General features: G+C 44.4%; 1 protein-coding gene across 8 annotated transcripts in view; it reads left to right on the top strand.

Annotated features, from left to right (window-relative positions):
• Window positions 1-25,509, top strand: part of LOC118936741 (nephronectin) — a 57,672-nt gene that overhangs the window by 15,956 nt on the left and 16,207 nt on the right. For 3 of the 8 annotated variants that reach the window (XM_090187809.1, XM_090187807.1, XM_090187808.1), the window contains 7 exons: window positions 4,600-4,692; window positions 9,425-9,523; window positions 16,995-17,114; window positions 19,110-19,229; window positions 22,083-22,217; window positions 23,119-23,241; window positions 24,711-25,214. In XM_090187809.1, coding sequence (XP_090043935.1) covers window positions 4,600-4,692; window positions 9,425-9,523; window positions 16,995-17,114; window positions 19,110-19,229; window positions 22,083-22,217; window positions 23,119-23,241; window positions 24,711-25,214 — 1,194 coding nt within the window. The remainder of the gene's footprint in view (window positions 1-4,599; window positions 4,693-9,424; window positions 9,524-16,994; window positions 17,115-19,109; window positions 19,230-22,082; window positions 22,218-23,118; window positions 23,242-24,710; window positions 25,215-25,509) is intronic. The other 5 variants (XM_090187811.1, XM_090187813.1, XM_090187812.1 and 2 more) reach the window with 2 other exon arrangements.

The following is a 25,509-nucleotide window of genomic DNA, read 5'->3' as shown; positions in this document are numbered from 1 at the left end:
ATGATATGTAAAATAGCTCATTTTCCTCTGCCCCATGGCACAATGTGTAGAATTGCACGAAATGAACTCCGCTGTCAGATAACGGAATGCTAAAATGTTTTTTTTCTAGCAATACATATATGTCAAGCAGTACAGTAAAAAAATATCCAGCTTTTCTTCTACCCGAATACAATGATTTTGACAATCTCATATACTGTATCTTAACATTTGAACTGTCTTTGCCAAACACTGTCAAGTTACAGTAGTTAGTGAAATGTAGCTGGTGCATACTTCCTCATTCCAATGAAGTTCACAAACATCTGACCCCCAGAGACCAAAAGTAGACCAACATCCTTAGCGTAGACATTAAAGCCTGTAGATGGTGATAGCGCTGACGGCATCCACGTATTCCTATGGAAGCCGGAAGTATTTGAATTTCAACCACGCCATGTTGCTGCACGGGGCTGAATGGCACCAAGAAATTGCTAAGGATCATGGTAAAAGTGGCCGTAACTAGCAAAGGTTCATGGTCGATGTAGTCGTTTTCATCCTGCCTGAGAGAGCCAACTCCACCGGGCGCGAGCCTCCCCGTAGCCTGCTACGATTGGTCTGTGTCAGCACATGGTCCTGTGTGACGACAAATGTAGTAGTCAGAATGAATCACTATTTAATTCAATATCTCCATTTGATTGACCGTAGGATTGAACTTGATGATAATAAACTAATATTAGAGGCTAAAACTGCCGTCCAAATGTTCTTTGGGGATGGGGGGGCGTTCTGGCGATTGTAATTTACATAGGCTTACTAGGCCAGACCAGGGCTTTTGGCACTGCTAGGTTGATAGCAGCAGCTGACCAGCAGAGCTTGTGACTTCAGGCTCCAGTCTGGACACTGTGGGCCTGATCCTTAGATGGGCTCTAAGGATGGATGGCCAGAGGAATGCCTGATGCAAACTGGTGTGAAGGGTTGTCATCAGTAGGTATTCAGGGAACGAGAAGCGCGTTGAATTGGAGCATGTAGTTGCTCCTCTGCGGTTGCGGCGGCCATTTTTAGTTCCTCGTGTGGTTTGATGTGGTCTAATGAACACAGGGTATTTCCCTGGGCCGCACCGCAGATTTAAAAAGACCAACCTTTCTCTGAACCCAACAGCCTGGGATGGGTTACTTCTGAGCATGCTTGTCCTCATACTACCCTCTGTGGAAAAACTTTAAAATAAAACCCCTCACAGCTCGTGACAGTGACCGTGTCAGCTTTATTAATAAATGATTTCATCGACTTTAATTGGCCCAAATCGCTGACCAGATAAGGACTTGACCTAACAAGTTTTACACGTTTCCCTGATTCAACTCCCCCCGCCAAAATATGTCGAACCCTTTTTTATTTTTAATCAGGGGCGTAATCTAGAGGTTTCACAGCTCACCTGCGTCCTCGCGTTAACACCCTATCTCATATATCCCAGGTTTGGAAAATGGGCTAACGCTGTCTTGTCTATTAGGTTACACATTCTAATAAAGTGGAATGAGACTACACAATGCTATCTCCTCCAGCTAAAGGAATCCCCACTAATGGCTGTGAATTCAATATGAACAATGTTCCAAGCCGAAATATGAACACTATCCCTCTATCGCCTCCAACGCCCCATGCTCAAAGGTTTAACCGCCACAATGATACGCTTCATATAGCTACCTAATTCGATTTCAATTGACATTTTGTGAATGGGCATTTTGGGTAACCTATATACTGGTGTAGGATCTTAATTGGAGCCAGGTTTGCTACAGCAGGAAAATTATCCTGCAGCAACAGGAAATGTGAATTATTATGTGGATTTTTTTTAGAGGTAGATACATTTTTTGTTAAGGAAAATCAAGTTTGAAATGTAAAAGGTGAAAACTCTTCTCGATGTGCCCTTGAGCAAGGCACTTAACCCTAATTGCTTTTGTATGTTGTTCTGGATAACACCATCTGCTAAATGGCTAACATGTAAAGTGTAAATTACAAACTTTAGAATACTTTTAAGCCTTGAATACACTACAAGTGTACATTTTCCATGCTGTGCAGAAAAATTCTCAGCAACAAAGAGTGATCAAATTAAGATCCTACACCTGTAGGGTGTACTTCCAATGCCCAAATTAAACTTTTCATGCTTGCTTATATCTTTATAGTTAAGCAATGCTCAGCTAGCCTTCTGTACAGTTCCATTGTCTATTTCCACTAAGCATCAGTCATGATGTTGAGTCTCCACTCTTTCCCACTGAACCTCTACATTGTACTTCACATAATGATGGTATCAGGCGCACAATAAATCTGTGACAAGATAAGAGAGCTCACCCAGACGTGTCCAATCATGATGCACACACGCACACTCACCCTGCTTCCCTGCCACAAACACATATAACCCCCTACCCCGTCTCCAACTCCAACCGTATGGATAATTAAGGAGCCTGATTGGTCCCAATTATGACGGACTTAATGAAGCTTTTAATGGAAATTAGTACCAGTTGGCTGAGGCCCCTGTATATCAGCCGTGGTTAGTATGCTGCAGGTGAACACAGTGAGCAGCACAGTTAGACAGAACAGAAAGCAGAGCAAGCCTCCAGCTCTGTGCCTGGGTCCCAAATGACACCCTACTCCCTATGTAGTGCACTACCTTGGAACAGGGTCAATTGAGCTCTGGTCAAAAGTAATGCACTATGAAGGGAATAGGGTAGCATTTGGGACTCGGGCGTCTCCAACACCAGAACACACAGAGATACTGTAAAGCGTTACTATTGCCTCAAGTCCTAATGCCTTCAGTTGCCCTAAACAACACTTCACGACAACCAGCAGTCAGAAAATATGATGTTTGATGTTGTTTCTACTGCCTGATACTGAACATAATGCTCAAGGCAAGCGTTTGCTTTTGTGTGGTATGAGGCTATCCCTTTAGTTTAGCTGTGTAATAGTGAGGTATGAGGCTATTCCTTTAGTTTAGCTGTGTAATAGTGAGGTATTAGGCTATTCCTTTAGTTTAGCTGTGTAATAGTGAGGTATGAGGCTATCCCTTTAGTTTAGCTGTGTAATAGTGAGGTATGAGGCTATTCCTTTAGTTTAGCTGTGTAATAGTGAGGTATGAGGCTATTCCTTTAGTTTAGCTGTGTAATAGTGAGGTATTAGGCTATTCCTTTAGTTTAGCTGTGTAATAATGAGGTATGAGGCTATCCCTTTAGTTTAGCTGTGTAATAGTGAGGTATGAGGCTATTCCTTTAGTTTAGCTGTGTAATAGTGAGGTATTAGGCTATTCCTTTAGTTTAGCTGTGTAATAGTGAGGTATGAGGCTATTCCTTTAGTTTAGCTGTGTAATAGTGAGGTATTAGGCTATTCCTTTAGTTTAGCTGTGTAATAGTGAGGTATGAGGCTATTCGTTTAGTTTAGCTGTGTAATAGTGAGGTATTAGGCTATTCCTTTAGTTTAGCTGTGTAATAGTGAGGTATGAGGCTATTCCTTTAGTTTAGCTGTGTAATAGTGAGGTATTAGGCTATTCCTTTAGTTTAGCTGTGTAATAGTGAGGTATGAGGCTATTCCTTTAGTTTAGCTGTGTAATAGTGAGGTATTAGGCTATTCCTTTAGTTTAGCTGTGTAATAGTGAGGTATGAGGCTATTCCTTTAGTTTAGCTGTGTAATAGTGAGGTATGAGGCTATTCCTTTAGTTTAGCTGTGTAATAGTGAGGTATGAGGCTATTCCTTTAGTTTAGCTGTGTAATAGTGAGGTATGAGGCTATTCGTTTAGTTTAGCTGTGTAATAGTGAGGTATGAGGCTATTCCTTTAGTTTAGCTGTGTAATAGTGAGGTATGAGGCTATTCGTTTAGTTTAGCTGTGTTGGCCGTTTCCCACCGTAAATATCAGTGCAGCCGCTTTCAAAGCCAGGAAAATCAGCACTTCAGCGCTCGCACAACGTTCAAGTGTTTTAATCGCTTAGGGCTTGTAGGCTTTGAAATGGATACAAATCAACAAGGAAACAGGATTCTCTCTCCCAATAAGCCAGCGCTGTACAGTAATACCGTTTATAACTTATATGAAAGCATGGTTTCACATGAAAATGTTATCTCTGTACATTGTTGAACCACAATTCCCATCACCCCTAATCCCACACCAGTATGACACACACGCGCCACTGTGCTTGCATTGTCGTACTTAGTAAATCATCAAATCAAAGAAAATGTTACTAGTCACGTGCACCGAATACAACAGGTTGAAACCTTACGTTGAAATGCTTACTTACAAGCCACTAACCAACGATGCAAGAAAATGTTTTCTAAAGGATTTTCTAAAAAACCTAATAAACTAAAGTAGATCAACAGTAGTACACACCAAGTTACTGAACAAATCAGACAGGATTAAATGCTTTCTCACATCTGATCTGAGACCAGGGGCTTGTATTCAAAGAGTGTCTGAGAGTGCTGATCTAGGATCAGTTTAGACTTTTCGATCATAATGAATAAGATTGCATAGACACCGGGCACCTGATCCTAGATCAGCACTCCTATTCTGAGACGCTTTATGAAAACAGGCTGTGAGTGTGTTCCGGGGTACTGCTCTTCTCACTTGCCTCTCTCCTATCTATGGGAATCCTCCCCAAACAGCTCTGTGCCAGCACGGGTGTAAGCATGGAGACTGCGTAGGACCCGGCAAATGCAAGTGTCACCCCGGCTTCACTGGGAAAACCTGCAATCAAGGTAAGATCGTCCTCCTCACCGCCGACCAGTAACTGGGTTGATGTTGTGATCGTGACATTGTGACATTGTGATGCTTAATGACGTTGTGATTACACCCTACACCAAGATTGGATAGACCACTTGGTGTCTTCTGTGTGAAAATACACTGTACCTTTCATACTCCTGTAGAGAAAAAGGGAGAGAGAGTTAGTCAGTTAGTGCGAGAGAGAGAGAGTTGGAGAGAGAGAGAGAGATAGAGTTTAGGTAGTTAGTGAGAGATAAGGAGGGAGAGAGAGAGAGTTGGTGAGAGAGAGAGAGAGAGTTGGTGAGAGAGAGAGAGAGAGAGAGATGGGTACTTAGTGAGAGATGAGAGAGCGAGTTAGTGAGTGAGAGATGGAGTTGGTGAGAGATAGAGATAGTCAGTGAGAGATGAGAGAGAGAGAGAGATGGGTACTTAGTGAGAGATGAGAGAGTGAGTTAGTGAGTGGGAGATGGAGTTGGTGAGAGAGAGAGATAGTCAGTGAGAGAGAGAGCCATAGTGAGTTAGTGGTCGTTCTAATCTGAGCCAGCATGCCTTTACTCAGTTCCTCATGGCCCCTTTCATCCACCTCCATCCAGACCTGCTGACATTAACATTTTCCAAAGGAAACGAATGGAAGTCAAACTTCACCCGGCCCTGAGCGAGGGCATGATAATCATTGTTTATTGTCTACAATGCACACAGACATAGCAACAGGAACAGGCGTATTAATGTTGCCGTTTTATTCATTGATTCATAGCTGATGCAGGATACAGGCAGCTCTCTCCATAGTGGTTAGATACTATAATCACACAGGAGAGGGTGGTAGAAACAGCCTGAATCAGCACAAATGGAAATGCCTGCTGTGCGCCGGGGCCCGCACACACACACACACACACACACACACACACACACACACACACAGTGAATGATGCCTGGAGTGCAACCTCCCTCTGCAGATAACATCTCAATTACTGTCCTGAGATAACTCAGAGAGCAGGCTGAAAACGCAGTGCAACGAGTAGTCCGTTGAGAGTTACCACACAGTGAGTGAGTGAGTGAGAGTGCTTGCGTGCGTGTGTGTGTGCGTGTGTCTGTGTCTGTGCCTCTATATTGAATTGAATGACCCCCTCAGTCAGGGTTAGTTTCAGGTAAATCCAAGTGGCTTGAAACTACTTGTGGAATTCACGCCTTAAGACAGGAATAGGATAGCATGTAATTAAAAACAAGAAGGGGGAGAGAGAGAGAGAGAGGGGCGAGAGAGAGGGTGCGAGAGAGAAGGGGGGAGAGGGGGTTAAAATCCTTTCCGGAATGTAGAAATGAGTCATCGTACATGTCTCAGGCTAAGGTGGCCCATGGCAGGTTGGCTGAACTTTGATGTAGTCACTAGAAAAATAATCAAACATGGGTCATGTTCGTTAGTAACCAAAGGAAGAGAACAGACTCAAACTGGGAGGGACTACTTAGACAGGTCCAATAAAAAACATTACATTTTAGTTTTCAGCTGCAAAATGTTTTAAAATGAACACCTCTGACTTCCTTACTTCGACTAGGACGGACGTTGCTCTTTTATCAATGTACTAATAATAATTAGACTTGTCTGACAAACTATCATTTAAAAATATTCAAATGCTAAAGTGTGCTTGGAACTCAGTTGGCAGAGCAGTGCTGTAGACAAGCACTTGGCTTTGACATCTGGTGTGACTGACTGAAGAGCTCATTAAAGGGGCAATCTGGGGATTTTTCAAGCGATCGATCATTTAGAGATCATGTATGTCTAATATATTTAACCTTCTGCAGGAATCATTCCACGTCACCTTAGAAACATCATTAATTATTCAAAACCTAAAGATTGGATTTCTTTTCTCCATTCAAAGTAGTGATTTTCTGTTAACTGCTGATTTACCGTTCTAATGTCAGTGGAAGACACACTGTGAATGTTCATTTTCCTTTACGCCGATACTTGATTGATCTGTCTATCTGTCTTATGTTTAATTCATGTTCGGTTAGACACCCACTTAGAACTGTAATGGTTGAAATAGTGATGTGGCGTTGTAAACACAGAAACATGTTTACAAGCAGTAGTTACAAGTATAACACAAAGGCTACACACACACACACACACACACACACACACACACACACACACACACACACACACACACACACACACACACACACGCAGTGCAGTGCAGTAAGGTGCATGCTTGGGGCTAGGCATTCTGCTTCCACAATAACTGAGTGGTGAGCACAGAGGAATGATCCTCAAGGCACTGTGATTAACAACAGTGTTAAAGCAACACAATACAGCAGATGTTTGTGACAGCGACAAGAGGGACCATAGAGGTGATCGTTGAGGAGAATTCACTCTCCCTCTTACTTTAAAGTCTCTCTGTCGAGAATCCAGCTTGGTTAGGAACGTGTCAATATGTCGCTCTTTCTTCCTGTACCACTGTAATGGCTAGACCAATGTATACCCATGATCTATTCATATTAGTGAGCAATCATTCCAGCAACTTAGTGTTGGGATTAGAGGTATTACAATTATACATTGTACATTGCTATTAATTCCATGTCATTGATCAAACATCCCCTGCAATAACACCAAATGTTCAAAATGTTTCGCTCTATCACAATTACTGATCAGAACCGTGTCCCGCTTGTTTTCAAATGTTAACGCTTTTATTAATTTACTTTCTGCAGTTCAAACAACGGATTTACCAATCGCAGATTGCCCCTTTAACAGAATGACATCTTGTCATGGTGGGGCCATGGTGGTGGGGCCAGATGGGTACTGATGCTGTACCACACCAACTCAAACTCATTACCAAGATAATCCAGTTAGCACTGAGACGACGTGCCAGAACCCCCCACGCCCCCCCCCACTCCATCACTCCCGCAGATCAAAATCCCTTTAATAAGATGATTATTTTCTACGGGAGGTTTCAATTAAACCCTTGTCTCCCACTGTTTAGATGCCATTAAAAGGTCCTGTGAGGGAGGGAGCGCCATGTAACCGTTTCAGACATCAAAAGAAAAATATCTGTAATCGAGTTGTACAATTATGAGACCTCCTCTCTCCATTTATTTTGCTCTCTGTCTCTCTCTCTCTACATTTCTCTCTTTATTTATCTCTTTCCCTCTCTTGTCTCCCCCTCCCCCTACATTTCTCTCTCGTATACGTGTCAGCGAGCCAGCGGCATCTCTCCAAATATTATGCTTCACGTACCTCAAGTTGAGTACCGCTTGGCCTTCATGTCATCCTAAGCGCTTTCTATTCTGAGAGCGTTAGCTAATATAAGGTTTGGAAGTAGCCTTAAACCTCTGTAGTTAGATGATGTTAAATACCCCTGTTTAAGGCTTTTTGCTGTGTTTAGTATCTGGAAACTGAGCACGCGCTGACACTCTATCTAGATATCTATCTATTTTAGTAGACACTCTATCTAGATATCTATCTATTTTAGTAGACACTCTATCTAGATATCTATCTGTTTTAGTAGACACTCTATCCAGATATCGATCTGTTATAGTAGACACTCTATCTAGATATCTATCTGTTTTAGTAGACGCTCTATCTAGATATCTATCTATTTTAGTAGACACTCTATCTAGATATCTATCTGTTTTAGTAGACGCTCTATCTAGATATCTATCTATTTTAGTAGACACTCTATCTAGATATCTATCTGTTTTAGTAGACGCTCTATCTAGATATCTATCTATTTTTTTATTTTAGGAGACGCTCTCATCTAGATATCTATCTATTTTAGTAGACACTCTATCTAGATATCTATTTTTTTTATTTTAGGAGACGCTCTCATCTAGAGCGACTTGCAGTAGCGAGCAGGTACATTTTCATACTTTTGATTCGTACTGGTGCCCCGTGGGAATCGAACCCACAACGCTGGCGTTGCAAGCAGCATGCTCTACCAACTGAGCGTCATTCTCTGTCTCTCTTTCTCCGTCTCCGTCTGTCTCTCTATGTCTCTTTCTCTCTGTTTAGTTGGGGTGATATTTGTAAAGTTGAAAGTCAAACACTGCAGCTGCCACAGGATTACAAAGGATACTTTACATGTCATCATATGATTAGCCTTGTGTCACCCAGGTCTTTGTATTGTTCAATTACCATTGTACTCCATCCTTATCAAGGTCACCTAATGGTCAGTAGGCAGGCAGGCAGGCAGGAAGACAGACAGGCAGGCAGGCAGACAGGAAGACAGACAAGAGGCCCTGGACTGGACCAAGTTGGCAAGGAAGTAGTTAGACCAGGTGGTTCAGCCTGGTTCAATCAGGTAGTCACTACTCTCTCAATAGCACACACACACACACACACACACACACACACACACACACACACACACACACACACACACACACACACACACACACACACTCTGAAGTCCAGATATACAGGTGGAGGGTCAGACTGACTGATTACTCTCTCTGACTCCGAGACGTTGTCTCATGTCATCGCTGACGCAAAGGAATGCTGGAGGGAGAAGAAGGAGAAACAGGCTCTCTCTCCTTCTCTCTCTTTTTTGGTGTGATTCTAGTCTGCAAATGTGTAATCCTCTTTGCTGCATAATGTCGTTCTTGCTCTCCAGGAATGCAGTCGTGGTCAGAGGTGTACTAATCCCAGAGTGTGTGTGCGTGGGTGTTTCTCCCATCGGCGGCGAGCTCTCACTCTCTCTCCTTGTGTGCTGTTTTGTCTCCCCCTTCCCTCCCCTATATAAGAAGAGGAACTGGACTATGTAACCCCCCTAACATGGGACAGTCACCCCCCTATCTTTCTTCCTGTGGACCACCAGCCTCCAGCAGGGGTGTTGATGGAGGGTGAGATAAACTGTGGAATGTGAGGTGGTGAAGGGTGCCCGCTCCCCGCCACACCCAGCTCCCACTGTATGCCCCACATGCATGGCTCAGTCCTCTATGGCTTGGGCCGAGTGAGAATGAATGTCTCCTCCTCTTTTCCTCCTCTCCTTCCCTCCTCCTTCTAGGAGAGCCGATACCAGAGCCTGGCCTGGCTACAGGAATGGCAGAGCGAACGCCAAGCATGCCATGATGCCAATATGCCACACCACTCTGTGCCTCTTTGCATTTAAACCCCGTTTCTATTCTTGACTCCTATTCCAGCAACTCGGTTTCCTGTCTTTATTTGAATCTCTCTCTCTCTTCATCCCTCTCTCTCTCTGTTCTCCTTTATCCCTCTGAAGCAGTGGCCTTTTCCTTCATCAATCAGCACTGAAAGCTGCTGTGCTATTCCCAATTTCTTCCTCTGTTTTTGTTTTTCGTTCTTCTCCTCCCCCCACCTTCTCTTATTTTTCCTGAAATTCCGACAGCTCGGAAGGGGAACCATCATATACATGGGTTCTCATGGTTTCTCAGCCACCTCAGAACAATGGACCACTCTGTCTGTCCGGCGTTATCGTGTTGTTTTATTTCAAGACCTGCATGTTCTTGACCAGAGAGCCCCCTGGGTAATCTGTTAGCAAGTGATAGTGGCGTGTCAGAAACACACCACCGACGCATACCTTGAAGCAGTCCACCCAATAAATCACTTGGACTACTCTCTCCTTCTCCTCTCTCTCTTTATCTGTATCTCTCTCTCTATGTCTCTCTCTCGCTCTCTCTCTCTCTCTCTGTCTGGGGTGGCAGCTAGCCTAGTGGTTAGAGTGTTAGGCCAGTAACTGAAAGGTTGCTGGATCGAATCCCCAAGCTTTCAAGGTAGAAATCTGCCGTTCTGCCCCTGAACAAGGCAGTTAACCCACTGTTCTTAGGCCGTCATTGTAAATAAGAATTAGTTCTTAACTGACTTGCCTGGTTAAATAAAAATCTATTTTTCTCCCTCTCTCGATGCATCACGACAGTTCATTGACAGTAAATAGTAATATATCAGTGAAGGGTTCAACTCCAGAGACACATACAATAGACTCCCAAGACCTTGTCAAGTGGTGGTTCTATCTCTCCTATCTGTCAGTCCTATCTGTTATATCCTCTCTCATCTCGCTCTCTGTCTCTCGTTCGTTATCTCCTCCCGTCTCCCTCTATCTTGTCCATCTTCCAACAGGGAGCAGACTCAGCCAGGCTGTGTATGTCATTTGGCTGCGCTAGTTGCTGCTCGGCTCTTGTGCTGTCTGAGAACGTGACCCATTCCTTTCCCATCATCCTCTTCATATACATTTTCAAGCTGTTTTCAGTTGTCACTGCCTGGGCAAGTGAATATATATATATATATATATATATATATATATCTCTCTCTGTCTCTCTCTTCTCTCTCTCTCTCTCTCTCAATGGACAATGTTTTTTATGTTTCTTTGCCTTTGACCCATGTCTCTCTCCACAGCAGCTCTTATTAATGATGAAGGCAGAGCTCCGGCAGACAAAGCAGGAGTGACAGTGGGAGAAATGGCTGACAAATACCAGCTCCAGGGTTCTGTGTGTGTGTATATATGTGTGCGTGCGTGATTACTGAACTGTCAGGGAGGGTAGTGGCCAAATGAAAGGTGACAATAAAAAAACAGGGATGTCGACCAAAATAGCAGACAGGGTGAGATGTCTTTGAGGTGTTGTCGCTAGTCGAGAGGGCATTTTGTCATGTTTGTGTGTTTGGCCATGTTGCTGAGGAGATGCTAATGATAGTTAGCGACAATCCCTGTATGTCAGTAGTGACAGTGCTAATGATGCTAACAAGACTGTGTTGAAGTGTTTGGAATTGTTCTTTGACCTTGACACAAGTTTGAGTTACGCTTGGAAGTTAATGATAAAAAGGATTAGGATTTTTATAACACATGTTAAGCACCCAATATATCCAGTGTGGTTATCGCCCAAAGGAAATCTCAATGACATTGTTTCGTATCACTCCATTCTACATATGAATTCACTGTTTGATGATAAAGAACACCGACAGGTGCTAATGATTGTCTCTCCAAAGTTACTCCACAAGGAGAAACACAGTCTTTCTTTTTATAATACAAATGACCAAGTAATTGCGCCTGGATTATTAATCTCAGAGCTGAAATGGCCACTTTAGTTTCTCATTCTGTCAACGATTTCTAGTTGAATGTCTTGGTGGGAGTCGATATTTAATATGATGACTTTGTCGTGACAGCTCCAGATGCGCCATCTCTTCTCGTTTAGTACTCAAGGGTATCAAGTGTAGAAGATGAAACACACAGACACAGATTTTACAGAGATTTGTTCATAATTCACTATGTTGTATATAAAACTGTAACAGATTCATTTGCTTGTGGGGTAAAGTAATTATTCACATTTAGTACAATATAAACTACTCATGAATGTGTTTTATTTACTAAAATCTTTGTTTTATATAAACCACTGACACCAATAGAGAATCTTCTCTTAGAAACCAATAGAGAAGCTTCTCTTAGAAACCAATATAGAAGCTACTCTTAGAAACCAATAGAGAAGCTTCTCTTAGAAACCAATAGAGAAGCTTCTCTTAGAAACCAATAGAGAATCTTCTCTTAGAAACCAATAGAGAAGCTTCTCTTAGAAACCAATAGAGAAGCTTCTCTTAGAAACCAATAGAGAAGCTTCTCTTAGAAACCAATATAGAAGCTACTCTTAGAAACCAATAGAGAAGCTACTCTTAGAAACCAATAGAGAAGCTTCTCTTAGAAACCAATATAGAAGCTACTCTTAGAAACCAATATAGAAGCTACTCTTAGAAACCAATATAGAAGCTTCTCTTAGAAACCAATAGAGAAGCTTCTCTTAGAAACCAATAGAGAAGCTACTCTTAGAAACCAATAGAGAAGCTTCTCTTAGAAACCAACATAGAAGCTTTTCTTAGAAACCAATATAGAAGCTACTCTTAGAAACCAATAGAGAAGCTTTTCTTAGAAACCAATATAGAAGCTACTCTTAGAAACCAATAGAGAAGCTTTTCTTAGAAACCAATATAGAAGCTACTCTTAGAAACCAATAGAGAAGCTTCTCTTAGAAACCAACATAGAAGCTTTTCTTAGAAACCAATATAGAAGCTACTCTTAGAAACCAATAGAGAAGCTTTTCTTAGAAACCAATATAGAAGCTACTCTTAGAAACCAATAGAGAAGCTTTTCTTAGAAACCAATATAGAAGCTACTCTTAGAAACCAATATAGAAGCTACTCTTAGAAACCAATAGAGAAGCTTCTCTTAGAAACCAATAGAGAAGCTACTCTTAGAAACCAATAGAGAAGCTTCTCTTAGAAACCAACATAGAAGCTTTTCTTAGAAACCAATATAGAAGCTACTCTTAGAAACCAAAAGAGAAGCTTCTCTTAGAAACCAACAGAAGCTTTTCTTAGAAACCAATAGAGAAGCTACTCTTAGAAACCAATAGAGAAGCTTCTCTTAGAAACCAACATAGAAGCTTTTCTTAGAAACCAATATAGAAGCTACTCTTAGAAACCAAAAGAGAAGCTTCTCTTAGAAACCAACATAGAAGCTTTTCTTAGAAACCAATAGAGAAGCTTCTCTTAGAAACCAATATAGAAGCTACTCTTAGAAACCAATAGAGAAGCTTCTCTTAGAAACCAATAGAGAAGCTACTCTTAGAAACCAATAGAGAAGCTTCTCTTAGAAACCAACATAGAAGCTTTTCTTAGAAACCAATATAGAAGCTACTCTTAGAAACCAATAGAGAAGCTTCTCTTAGAAACCAACATAGAAGCTTTTCTTAGAAACCAATAGAGAAGCTACTCTTAGAAACCTATAGAGAAGCTTCTCTTAGTTGTTTTGTGTGAATTAGTGCTATTGGACAATTGGAAGTCAAAACAAGTACACCACAGTGTTCTATTCTAATCCCTCCCCAACCCGTTCTGTCAGACTGTCAGTCATCCCTTAACATTTACTGTATTCTAGTACGCCACAGTGTTCTATTCTAATCCGCCCCCAACCCGTTCTGTCAGACTGTCAGTCATCCCTTAACATTTACTGTATTCTAGTACGCCACAGTGTTCTATTCTAATCCCTCCCCAACCCTCCCCAACCCGTTCTGTCAGACTGTCAGTCATCCCTTAACAATTACTGTATTCTAGTACGCCACAGTGTTCTATCCTAATCCCTCCCCAACCCGTTCTGTCAGACTGTCAGTCATCCCTTAACATTTACTGTATTCTAGTACGCCACAGTGTTCTATTCTAATCCGTCCCCAACCCGTTCTGTCAGTCATCCCTTAACATTTACTGTATTCTAGTACGCCACAGTGTTCTATTCTAGTCCGTCCCCAACCCGTTCTGTCAGACTGTCAGTCATCCCTTAACATTTACTAAATTCTAGTACGCCACAGTGTTCTATCCTAATCCGTCCCCAACCCGTTCTGTCAGACTGTCAGTCATCCCTTAACATTTACTGCATTGGAAATTGACTTAAGCCCAATGGCACAGCGGAGGATTTGAACAGACCGTTTCTCCCCTACCACCAATCACGGTGCTGACATGGCCTTAGCGGGCTAGCCAATTCACATTAATACCGTGGTATACGACCAAGGTACACGTCCGAGGTACACTCCGCACCTCGTCCCATTCATCTATTTAAATCTGTAGCATCTGTTCGATACAGACGGGCATGCCAGCAGCCAAAGCACCCAAAGAATGCATTCCCATTCCGCGCGTTGCCCCAGAGCTAAAGATGGCGCCGCGCATGGTTTTACTCTGAAGTGGGCCAGGCTTTAAAACGACCGGCCATTATGTACAGCTGAGATGGAGATCTATTGACATGGCATGCCTCAATTAGACATGGAAGGGGGTGGTGTAACTTAGATAGATGTTGTTCTAATGTTGTTGGGACGGTGTGGGGGTGTGAGTGTGTGTGCGTATATGTGTGTCACTCCCCTCCTTACGCACACACACACTTAAAGGGACACTTCTGGATTTGGGGAATGATGCATTGTATCTATTTCCCCAGATGAACATGGATACTGGATACTATTTTTATGTCTCTGTGTCCAGCATGAAGGAAGTTAGAGGTAGCTTCGCGAGCCCATGCTAACTTCCCCAGCCCAATGACTGACTGGAAGTCTCTGGGTATCTGCTAGCATGCTAGTAGTTCACCTGACTCTGGGAAAGTAGATAAAGGGCCTCATTGCCAAAATCCTGAAGTATCCTTTTTAGCACTCCTGGTGGTCCCTGTTCTCCCAAGGGACCCTACTTCCAAGCACACTTCAAAAGGTGTCCACTCCAGGTGCAGTACATTATCAAAAAATGTAACCCCTTGAATTGTATCAAGGAGCTCCAGACATTTACGGTCACAAAAAGAAACACCCTGAAATCAGCGATGGAGTTGTCAAGGCGATACACAACAGTAATGTCACCATCGGTATGAACTTTAAAAGGTTACGTACGAGGAAGCGATTTGTTTTTACCATTTGCAGCATGTAATAAGCAGCTTGGTCAGTTGGAACAGCTGTTAACTGTGTCTTCCTGTGAAAAGAGGAGGAGAGGAGGAAGGTAGCGGCCGGGCTTGTCTGAACATGGAAACACTTCACTTCCTTTAGGCACTTACCTGAAACTGGCCCCCACCCTCCACACCCCACTCCCTCCCATATACTCCATACAAATGATGTGCTGGGCTTGACCCAGATTGACCCTATGCCCTTTGATCTCTCGCTCTCTCTCTCTCTCATCCCTCTCTCCTGCTCTCTCTCTCTCTCTCTCTCTCTCTCTCTCTCTTATCCCTCTCTCCCTCTCTCTCATCCCCCCCATTTCTCTCCCTCTCTCTCTCTCTCTCTCTCTCTCTCTCTCTCTCTTTCTCACTCTCTCATCCCCCATCTCCCTCTCTCTCTCTCTCTCACACTCTCTCATCCCCCATCTCCCTCTCACTCTCTCCTCCCTCTCTCCTCTCTCTCTCTCTCTCCCTACCTCCAGACACAAAATAAGTGTGGGCTGAGGAAGCCTAACTCCTGCTTTTCCTCTCTTTCTCCTTCCCCTCCGTCCCCCACGCTACCTCCTTCTGATTCCTCCCTTTCTCCTCCCTCTCTTTCTCCTTCCTCTCCGTCCCCCACGCTACCTCCTTCTGATTCCTCCCTTTCTCCTCCCTCTCTTTCTCCTTCCTCTCCGTCCCCCACGCTACCTCCTTCTGATTCCTCCCTTTCTCCTCCCTCTCTTTCTCCTTCCTCTCCGTCCCCCACGCTACCTCCTTCTGATTCCTCCCTTTCTCCTCCCTTTCTCCTCCCTCCCTTTCTCCTTCCTCTCCGTCCCCCACGCTACCTCCTTCTGATTCCTCCCTTTCTCCTCCCTCCCTTTCTCCTTCCTCTCCGTCCCCCACGCTACCTCCTTCTGATTCCTCCCTTTCTCCTCCCTCCCTTTCTCCTTCCTCTCTTTCTCCTTCCTCTCCGTCCCCCACGCTACCTCCTTCTGATTCCTCCCTTTCTCCTCCCTCCCTTTCTCCTTCCTCTCTTTCTCCTTCCTCTCCGTCCCCCACGCTACCTCCTTCTGATTCCTCCCTTTCTCCACCCTCTCTTTCTCCTTCCTCTCCGTCCCCCACGCTACCTCCTTCTGAATCCTCCCTTTCTCCTTCCTCTCATTCTCCTCCCTCCCTTTCTCCTTCCTCTCCGTCCCCCACGCTACCTCCTTCTGATTCCTCCCTTTCTCCTCCCTCCCTTTCTCCTTCCTCTCCGTCCCCCACGCTACCTCCTTCTGATTCCTCCCTTTCTCCTCCCTCTCTTTCTCCTTCCTCTCCGTCCCCCACGCTACCTCCTTCTGATTCCTCCCTTTCTCCTCCCTCTCTTTCTCCTTCCTCTCCGTCCCCCACGCTACCTCCTTCTGATTCCTCCCTTTCTCCTCCCTCTCTTTCTCCTTCCTCTCCGTCCCCCACGCTACCTCCTTCTGATTCCTCCCTTTCTCCTCCCTCCCTTTCTCCTCCCTCTCTTTCTCCTTCCTCTCCGTCCCCCACGCTACCTCCTTCTGATTCCTCCCTTTCTCCTCCCTCTCTTTCTCCTCCCTCTCTTTCTCCTTCCTCCGTCCCCCACGCTACCTCCTTCTGATTCCTCCCTTTCTCCTCCCTCCATTTCTCCTCCCTCTCTTTCTCCTTCCTCTCCGTCCCCCACGCTACCTCCTTCTGATTCCTCCCTTTCTCCTCCCTCCCTTTCTCCTCCCTCTCTTTCTCCTTCCTCCGTCCCCCACGCTACCTCCTTCTGATTCCTCCCTTTCTCCTCCCTCCCTTTCTCCTCCCTCTCTTTCTCCTTCCTCCGTCCCCCACGCTACCTCCTTCTGATTCCTCCCTTTCTCCTCCCTCCCTTTCTCCTTCCTTTCCGTCCCACACGCTACCTCCTTCTGATTCCTCTCTTTCTCTCCCTCCAGACCTGAACGAGTGTGGTCTGAAGCCCCGGCCGTGCAAACACAGGTGCATGAACACATACGGCAGCTACAAGTGCTACTGCCTCAATGGCTATATGCTGATGCCTGACGGGACATGTGGAAGTGAGTGGAATGTCACATGACGTGGGTCTGTGTGGTGTGAACAGTGTGACGGTCTGTCCCTCTTCTCTTCGTTGACTCTGTTTGTATTTCTCTGTCTGTCAGTCTGTTGTCTCTTCATTTTTTCCTTTCTGTCTCACTCTCTCTCTCTCTCTCTCTTGCTTCCTCTCCCTCACCTCAAATGTATTCACTCTTTAAAGCCATTAGAGTACTGTGCTCTTTCTTCAATTATGAAGTCCATTTTCACATCCACGATTAGACCTTTGACCACACTACGGTCTCTCCTGCTATGATAAAATGTTTTGAGAAAAAAAGTCAACATCCCATTCTATCCACTCACCGTTACCGCTACAGGCAGGCTCTGGGGAGCCAACCCCAGTATGCATCCTAAATGACTATAGGCCCTGGTCAAAAGTAGTGCACTATATAAAGAATATAGTGCCGTTTGGGACGCACCCCCAGTCAAATATGAAGTAGACGTGGACTTTAACCTTTGTATATAAAATGGGACTGTTATTGCTTAGCCCTGAAGGTATTCTGACTCCTCCTGTAGAGGGGATAGTGTCTGTGCTTGCCCTCCAGTAACCGCTGATATTTTTATTTCTCCTTTCCTTGCACCTTTTGCAACCACACGATCTTATCGAGAACCTTATAAAAGTGTGAAAGTGCTCACTTGGGTGTTCCTTTGATGAAAGCAGTAATGATATCGCACCCACGTGAATGTGGAGGCCCCCTCTTTGAGCGGCAAGGTTGTTTTGCTTTTCTGTTTTGATTCTGGCGGCGGCAGAATTATTTACTACTTTTACCCATCAGGAACAAAAACACACAAGATACCCGTGGAGGTATAACATCAGAATATCCATGTGTGTTCTATCTACATATGTCGAGTGTACAAAACATTAAGAACACATTCCAAATTGCGTTGCCATCAGAACATCCTCGATGCCTCGAGGCGTGGACTCTGCAAGGTGTCCAAAGGATTCCTCAAGGATGCTGGCCCATGTGGACTCTAATGCTTCCCACAGTAGTGTCAAGTTGGCTGGATGGCTTTTGGGTGGCGGGCAATTCTTGATACACACGGGAAACTGTTAAAAGCTTTAAAGATACTTCTTGAACCTTTCTCCTCCCCTTCATCTACCCTTTTTGAAGTGGATTTAACAGGTGACATCGATAAGGGATCATATCTTTCACCTGGATTCACCTGGTCAGTCCATGTCATGGAAAGAGCAGGTGTTCCTAATGTTTTGTCCACACAGTTGGGAGCTATGTATTTTTTTTAGGACACCTCAAGTATTTGTTGATCTTCCTCTCTCTTTCTCCTCTTCCTCCTCCTCGTCTTTGATCAACAGGCTACTCTAACGTTTTATCAGCCTGGCCTGCGTCCCTCCTCTCCTTCCTCCTCCTCGTCTTTGATCAACAGGCTACTCTAACGTTTTATCAGCCTGGCCTGCGTCCCTCCTCTCCTTTCTCCTCCTTTCTCCTACAGTCTATTCCAGAGAACCTGCTGCAGCAACAAACGTAGCAACTTTCATGTCCTTTTTTGGAAATGTTGTGGAAGAGAAGTGGGAGGGGGGGGGGGCCTCCACACAAAGAAATGATTTTATGTTATTTTGGTGAGCAGCTTGAACTCCTGAACGACCAATGAGAATGGAACTACAGAGTGGTGTGTTCAGGACAAACAGGAGGGCGAGAGAAGAGAGGGTGAGAAAGGGTTGAAAGTGAAGTGAAAGGAGGGTGAAGGGTGGGTATTTTGTGAGTGCCAATATTCCACTCTACCTAGGTTGTGATCCAGAGAATATTGCTGTAATTAATCCTCACTGTGAGTCTTCCTGTGTCCACGCACCCGCTTGTGTGTGTGATCTGTGGTGTGTGTGTCCTTAATGTTTGTTTGTGTGTGTGTGTGTGTGTGTGTGTGTGTCCTTAATGTTTGTGTGTGCATGTGTGTGCATGTGTGTGAGAGAGAGAGCTAGCTATAACCTGCTGCTGTATCCCCTCCAGATACCCGTACCTGTGGTATGGCCAACTGCCAGTATGGCTGTGAGGTGCTGAAGGGAGAGGTGCGCTGTCAGTGCCCGTCGCCAGGGCTTCAGCTGGCGCCGGACGGAAGAACCTGTGTGGGTATGTTCTGTTCTAGTGTTAAATATATCAGCACGCACGCACATAAGCGTACACACACACACACATCAAGATGTGTGAGCCTTATTCAATTATTCAACGGCAGAAGAAGCGTTACTTCTTTTCTTGTAATAGAAAAACGTGAGACGGGTGAGTTTCTTTCAGTCTTGTCAGCCTTTGAATTTGCTGAAGAGATGATCAAATGAAATTTGATTGCCACAGAGCTCGACAAAATACCCTTGGAAGCAATGTAAACACAAGTTAGAATATCAAATAAGCCCTTGAATGGGGAAGACAGCAGCAGGGAGAAGAACCTTCCTGTTGTTCTCAAACATTCTTCTTCACTTTCTGCTGGCCCGTTGGCATTCTGAATGTCCTTGACAACCTCAATGGTGATTCCCTCTCTCTCTCTCTCTGAGCTACTAATTACATTTTTACTACGTGGAGACTGCATAATGGCCTTTTTTAATGAAGGTGAATGCACTGACTGAAGTTCACTGGGAGAAAAATGACCAGGGATCTCTCTCTCTCTTACATGCCACCACTCAGATGAGTACATTTCAGGTGGACAAATTGAGGCAGTTAATCCGTGTCACATCTAAATGCAGGCTCTGTCTATTGGCTCAGCTTAAATACAAGCTCTGTCTATTGGCTCAGCTTAAATACAAGCTCTGTCTATTGGCTCAGCTTAAATACAAGCTATGTCTATTGGCTCAGCTTAAATACAAGCTCTGTCTATTGGCTCGGCTTAAATGCAGGCTCTGTCTATTGGCTCAGCTTAAATACAGGCTCTGTCTATTGGCTCAGCTTAAATACAAGCTCTGTCTATTGGCTCATCTTAAATACAAGCTCTGTCTATTGGCTCAGCTTAAATACAAGCTCTATTCGCTCAGCTTAAATACAAGCTCTGTCGATTGGCTCAGTTTAAATACAAGCTCTGTCTATTGGCTCAGCTTAAATACAAGCTCTATTCGCTCAGCTTAAATACAAGCTCTGTCGATTGGCTCAGCTTAAATACAAGCTCTGTCTATTGGCTCAGCTTAAATACAAGCTCTATTCGCTCCACTTAAATACAAGCTCTGTCAATTGGCTCAGCTTAAATACAAGCTCTGTCGATTGGCTTGGCTGAGCCTTAAGGCGATGCACTCTAGTCGCAGTTTGAGACTGAGGGGAGGCAGTGGGGGTGTGGCTTTAAAACAGAGGCACATCAATCATTGTTGTGGAAGGAGAGAGAGGTTTCTAGCCCAAAGGTGTCTTCAACCCTTTTCAGAAAGAGGAGGGGTTTTTTAATGGAAGAGGGTGTCTGCTTTAAATCAATACTATGGTGAAGGGTTACCAGTGTTAGCAATTTATGTTATTCTTCAATAACACAAACTCCAAAGCAAATCAGGGTGAGATCGTCCTCTCAAACTCTGCATGGTGAATTTATCTTCAAAATATTCTTATACCAGAGAGAGTTGATAGCTGTTCCAGGGTAGGATGATTTGGATGCGTTATATGGGGTGGCAGCGTAGCCTAGTGGTTAGAGCTTTGGACTAGTAACCAAACTGTATCAAGTTCAAATCCCCGAGCTGACAAGGTACAAATCTGTCGTTCTGCCCCTGAACAAGGCCGTCATTGAAAATAAGAATTTGTTCTTAACTGACTTGCCTAGTTAAATCAAATATGTCTGGTCCATATAACTCTTTGTTATTTTGTGTTGTTCCTCTGGCAAGTGAAGAGGCCCATGGCAAGTCCATGTCAAATCCCTCAAAAAATGGGTACATAAATCTGAAATGCTGCAATCTTTTGACAGGCGATGGAGATTGAGAGGCGAGAAACATGTTGAGGACAATACGCTATGATTAACGAGTCATCCTGGGACTAATGAGTGCTGATTAATGATTAACTCCTGGGATTTTTGGATTGTTCCAGAAACTAGACAGCTTCATATTTCATTTATCCTTCTCATAAAAATGGCCAATTAATCAAAGGGTTTGTCGGCAGAAAAAACATCTATGCAGAACTGAATATAAGCCGATAAACACTAAATATGAAGTGATTGAATGAAACAGCACTGCTCTTTCTAGGCAAGCAGTTCTTTTCATGGGTAGGTTTTCAGACAGAAAAGCAGTGATTGATTGGAAACCTTGTATATATTTTGTCCTGTTGTAGGCTACCCTATAGAATGCATCCATCTTTCTCTTAGACTCTCCATAACACTCGGTAAGTTTCAAGTTGGTGTAACTGTCAGAGTGGTTTCCCTCATGCAACATTTTACAGCACATTAACTCAGGGTTTTAAGTGAAAAAAGACTCAGTCCTTTAGTCCTTTCAATGTATTCCTGCCCATGGAACTACAGAGGTGGTTTGAGTCTACCCTGTAAGCTGTTAAAACCTTCACCACTGTGGTGTGTATTGTTCTGATCATAGGATTTAATACATAATCGGCTTTCGTTCGTGTTTGAATAAACCCAAAGGAGAGAAAAGAAGAAATAAGGAGAGAAAAGACCTGTGAAAGAGAGGAAATGCTGTTATTTTGAAAGATGCAGATGAACCTGTAGGCTATAGTTATATATGTATTCATGTAATACCTATATGTGTTGATGTGTTGCTAGCCAACCTAAGCATACACGAAGAGACATGTATTTCCATTGATTTCCATGGATATATACGGCTTTGGTAGAGGTGAAACTATATGTTTATTAATAAAGAATGGAAACTAGCTAGCTGATTAAACGATGGTATTTATCACATGTATTGAATCAGAGCCATGATATTGTCCTACTTCCTTCTTAGCATTAATGCCTCTCCTTCTAAGTATTAATAAAGACTCAACTATGAACTGTAGTTTCACCTGTAATGTTCTTACTTCCAGACGTGGACGAGTGTGTGAGCGGCATGGTCACGTGTCCCCGGTTCCGTAAGTGCGTCAACACATTCGGGAGTTACACCTGCAAGTGTCACGAGGGCTTCGACCTGCAATACATCAACGGGAAGTACCAGTGTGTAGGTACGTAATGAGGTCATCCAGGCTTCCGCACGTCTTACCTGGGGTTTAAGGGTCAATAGGTCAAAACGGGCAGGCTTGTTGAGATGTTTTGACCCATCGCCGAGTCATTCCGTCTGGAGCGCAGGTGTTGTTTTTACATTCATCATTTTGAGAGAGAGAGAGAGAGAGAGAGAGAGAGAGAGAGAGAGAGAGAGAGAGAGAGAGAGAGAGAGAGAGAGAGAGAGAGAGAGAGAGAGAGAGAGAGAGAGAGAGAGAGAGAGAGAGAGAGAGAGAGAGAGAGAGAGAGAGAGAGAGAGAGAGAGAGAGAGAGAGAGAGAGAGAGAGAGAGAGAGAGAGAACGGCATAACCTTAATAAATCCTGTCAAATCTCTTAAGTATTTACTGCATCTTCTCTGAACAAATCACATTCACTCTTTAATCTTGAACAGAGAAGCATTCAGTAAGTCTATTGGAATGACGCCTCCTCTGTTCTCACGCCTTTGAGATGTGTCAACAATCAAAAATTAAACACTGTCAGTTGCAGTTGTGAATTGTTCACTAAACTCCTCATAACGTATTATCTGAATGGGTGAGGGTTTTAATGAACTAACAAGCATTCTTCGTAAAGTATTCAGTGTACTGATTCTCTCTCTTCACTCTAATAAATAGCACTTCCACTAATAAAAGGAGACGTTGACGTAAACGCTGAACTCCCTCTCTGAGTGAAGGGGAAATTAACCTTGGCCAATTAGCATGCTGTACTTCTGCTGCCTTTCACTGTGTTTATGTGCTATGCAAGAGCTCTCTTTTCTTTCTTTCTTTCTGTCTGTCTGTCTGTCTGTCTGTCTGTCTGTCTGTCTTTCTGTTTTTGTCTCTCCCCTCCCTCCCTCCTACTCAGCTATGTGGTTCTCCTGTCTTTCAGATGTGGATGAGTGCTCCTCAGGCCAAAACCAATGCAGCAGTTTCGCCACCTGCTATAACACGCCTGGTTCCTACAAGTGCAAGTGCAAAGACGGCTACAGGGGGATGGGCCATGACTGCAAACGTAAGCTAGGCCACTGAATGGCCCCGCGGCCCCTCTCTTTTTTTAAGGGGACAGGGCCCCCTTTTTATTTTCTTTGGTGGTGTTTTTTGAAGGCTGGAGGACCAGATTACGGGGAAGGAAAAGTAGTCTGCAACCTAAGAGCAAGGGGCTGAAATTCTTGTCTTCGTAATGGCTGTCACTCATGAGTGAGAACTCCGCCCCTTATCGTCTAGTACGGCCATCTTTAACTTTAAAGACAGTCAAACGTTTTCCAGACGTCAGATGTCTCTTTCTTTTTCTTCTTCCTCCGGCTAGTGTCTCCTTCCTCTAACGTGATAGACCCCTCAGATGCCTGTGTGTCTCTTTTGTCTTTGTTGTTGCTGTTCGCACAGCGGCTCAATGGCAAAAATAAAAGTCATCTATTATCATGATATATCCCCAGTAGTTGAATATTTTGACTGAACCACTGTACGCCAGTCGGTGTCGGCATCTCAAATTGCACCCTATTCCCTATATAGTAAACTATTTTTGACCAGAATGCTATACGCCCTGGTCAAAAGTAGTGCACTTTATAGGGAAACGGGTGCCGTTTGGGATGCTACCAGTGTAGCTAGCAGCACACAGAACCCCTCCGCCCGCCAAGACCACTAGCAGAATCCCGACACTGGTATTTGAAACAATCTGTCGCCCTACCGGTGTGATACAGAAGTGGCTCAAGGGGGAGGGAGTTGATTTGCGATATCCTATTTGTGTGTCACATGCTGTATCAAAGCCCCTCCGTAACCCGAGAAAGCTTGAGCCGAGACTCTCTTTGAGAAGCCCCACACCCCTACCCTCACCCCCCTTCAGTCCTCAATCATGGAGCCCTTTTTCCTCAAGTCGTCCCTAAATGCCTTTTCTATTCTGCCCTCCGACCTGTGGAATGCGAGGACAAACAATAGATGGGTCTCGCGTCTCTCCTTCATGACATCAGAGGCTTTGGGGGTGATCCTGAGTGCAGGGATTTTTCTAGGTGTGGTTGGTATCACTCCACACATGAATACCAGCTAGCTGGTTGTCTGGCTGGCTGTCTGGCTGGCTAGCTCAGGGCTGAGAACTATGACTGCTCTATCAGGGGATAAAGTGGAAATGAATGTTAGAAAATGAGTCCATATAAGGGGGTGATTTGGTTTCAAAGATAAAATATTTAAAGTCCCTCAATGAGGGGGAGTATGCTTTATGGATACAGAGATAAAGCTGGTTGCTTGTTTACGCAGGTAAAGTCATTGCAGATGAAAGAGCTGGCCTTTCTTTCCAACGGTCAGTTGGTCACTGCAGTCACCACTTCTTTATGCCTCATTAACACCAAAGAAGTCAGGGTCGTGTTCATTAAGCACCAAACTGAAGAAGAAAATACACTGAAACGGAGGGACTATCTGGACACCTCCAATTAGAACCGCACATTTGTTTCCATTGCAAAACATTTTGTTTTATGTTCTTTTCCCTTCCAGCCATTCCCAAGGTGGTCATCGATCCCCCCAGGTTCCCCCCGAACCACCACAACATTATCCCTGACTCGGACCACAAGAGGACCACCACCACGATCCGACCGCCCATGACCGCCAAGAGAGTCGCCCCCACCGCCCCCAAAAGAACCACAACCACTCCCAAACCAACGACCACGACCACTACTACTACAACTACTACTAGAGCACCTTCTACAACCACACTACCACCTCCCCCACCTCCTCCAAGGACGATGCCCCCCGCCCCTCGTAAGCCAGTGGTCCCCACGAGACCACCAATCATACCCACCAGGAGACCCCCTGCAGTCACCCGTAAGCCCTATGTGCCCCCACGGCGTCCCGCCATCACCTCTCCACCGCCCCCCACCCGCAGGACCCCACCCTACGTGCCCACACGCCGCCCGCCTCCCCCAAAACAGCCCGAGCCGGTCACCCCAGTGGACAACACCATCGAAAAGGAGGTCACCAAACAGAGAGGTGACGTCCACAGTAAGTTTGGTTTTTGTCTTGCTTGAGGTTTACATTGACTGTTATGCATAGTGTGTGTGTGTGTGTGTGTGTGTGTGTGTGTGTGTGTGTGTGTGTGTGTGGCATCCATAAAATTCTGTATGTCCACCTCAGCTACTTTTCAGCAGATTTGGTTAAAAAGATAAATAATTTTCATCGGCCGGAGAGTCAAGGGTGCGCTCCGACAGCGAAACCAGATGGGTGGGGCTTAAGCTTAAGAGGGTGTGAACGATGCTGAATGGGTGTAGACAAAGAAAAACTCTTCACTAGATAGCAA

This window comes from Oncorhynchus mykiss, chromosome 10 (assembly GCF_057628025.1).
Source record: "Oncorhynchus mykiss isolate SJ-2025 chromosome 10, ASM5762802v1, whole genome shotgun sequence".
Taxonomy (NCBI): Eukaryota; Metazoa; Chordata; class Actinopteri; order Salmoniformes; family Salmonidae; genus Oncorhynchus; species Oncorhynchus mykiss.
The sequence above is the reverse complement of the archived record's forward strand: the minus strand, read 5'-3'. Positions and strand labels throughout refer to the sequence as shown.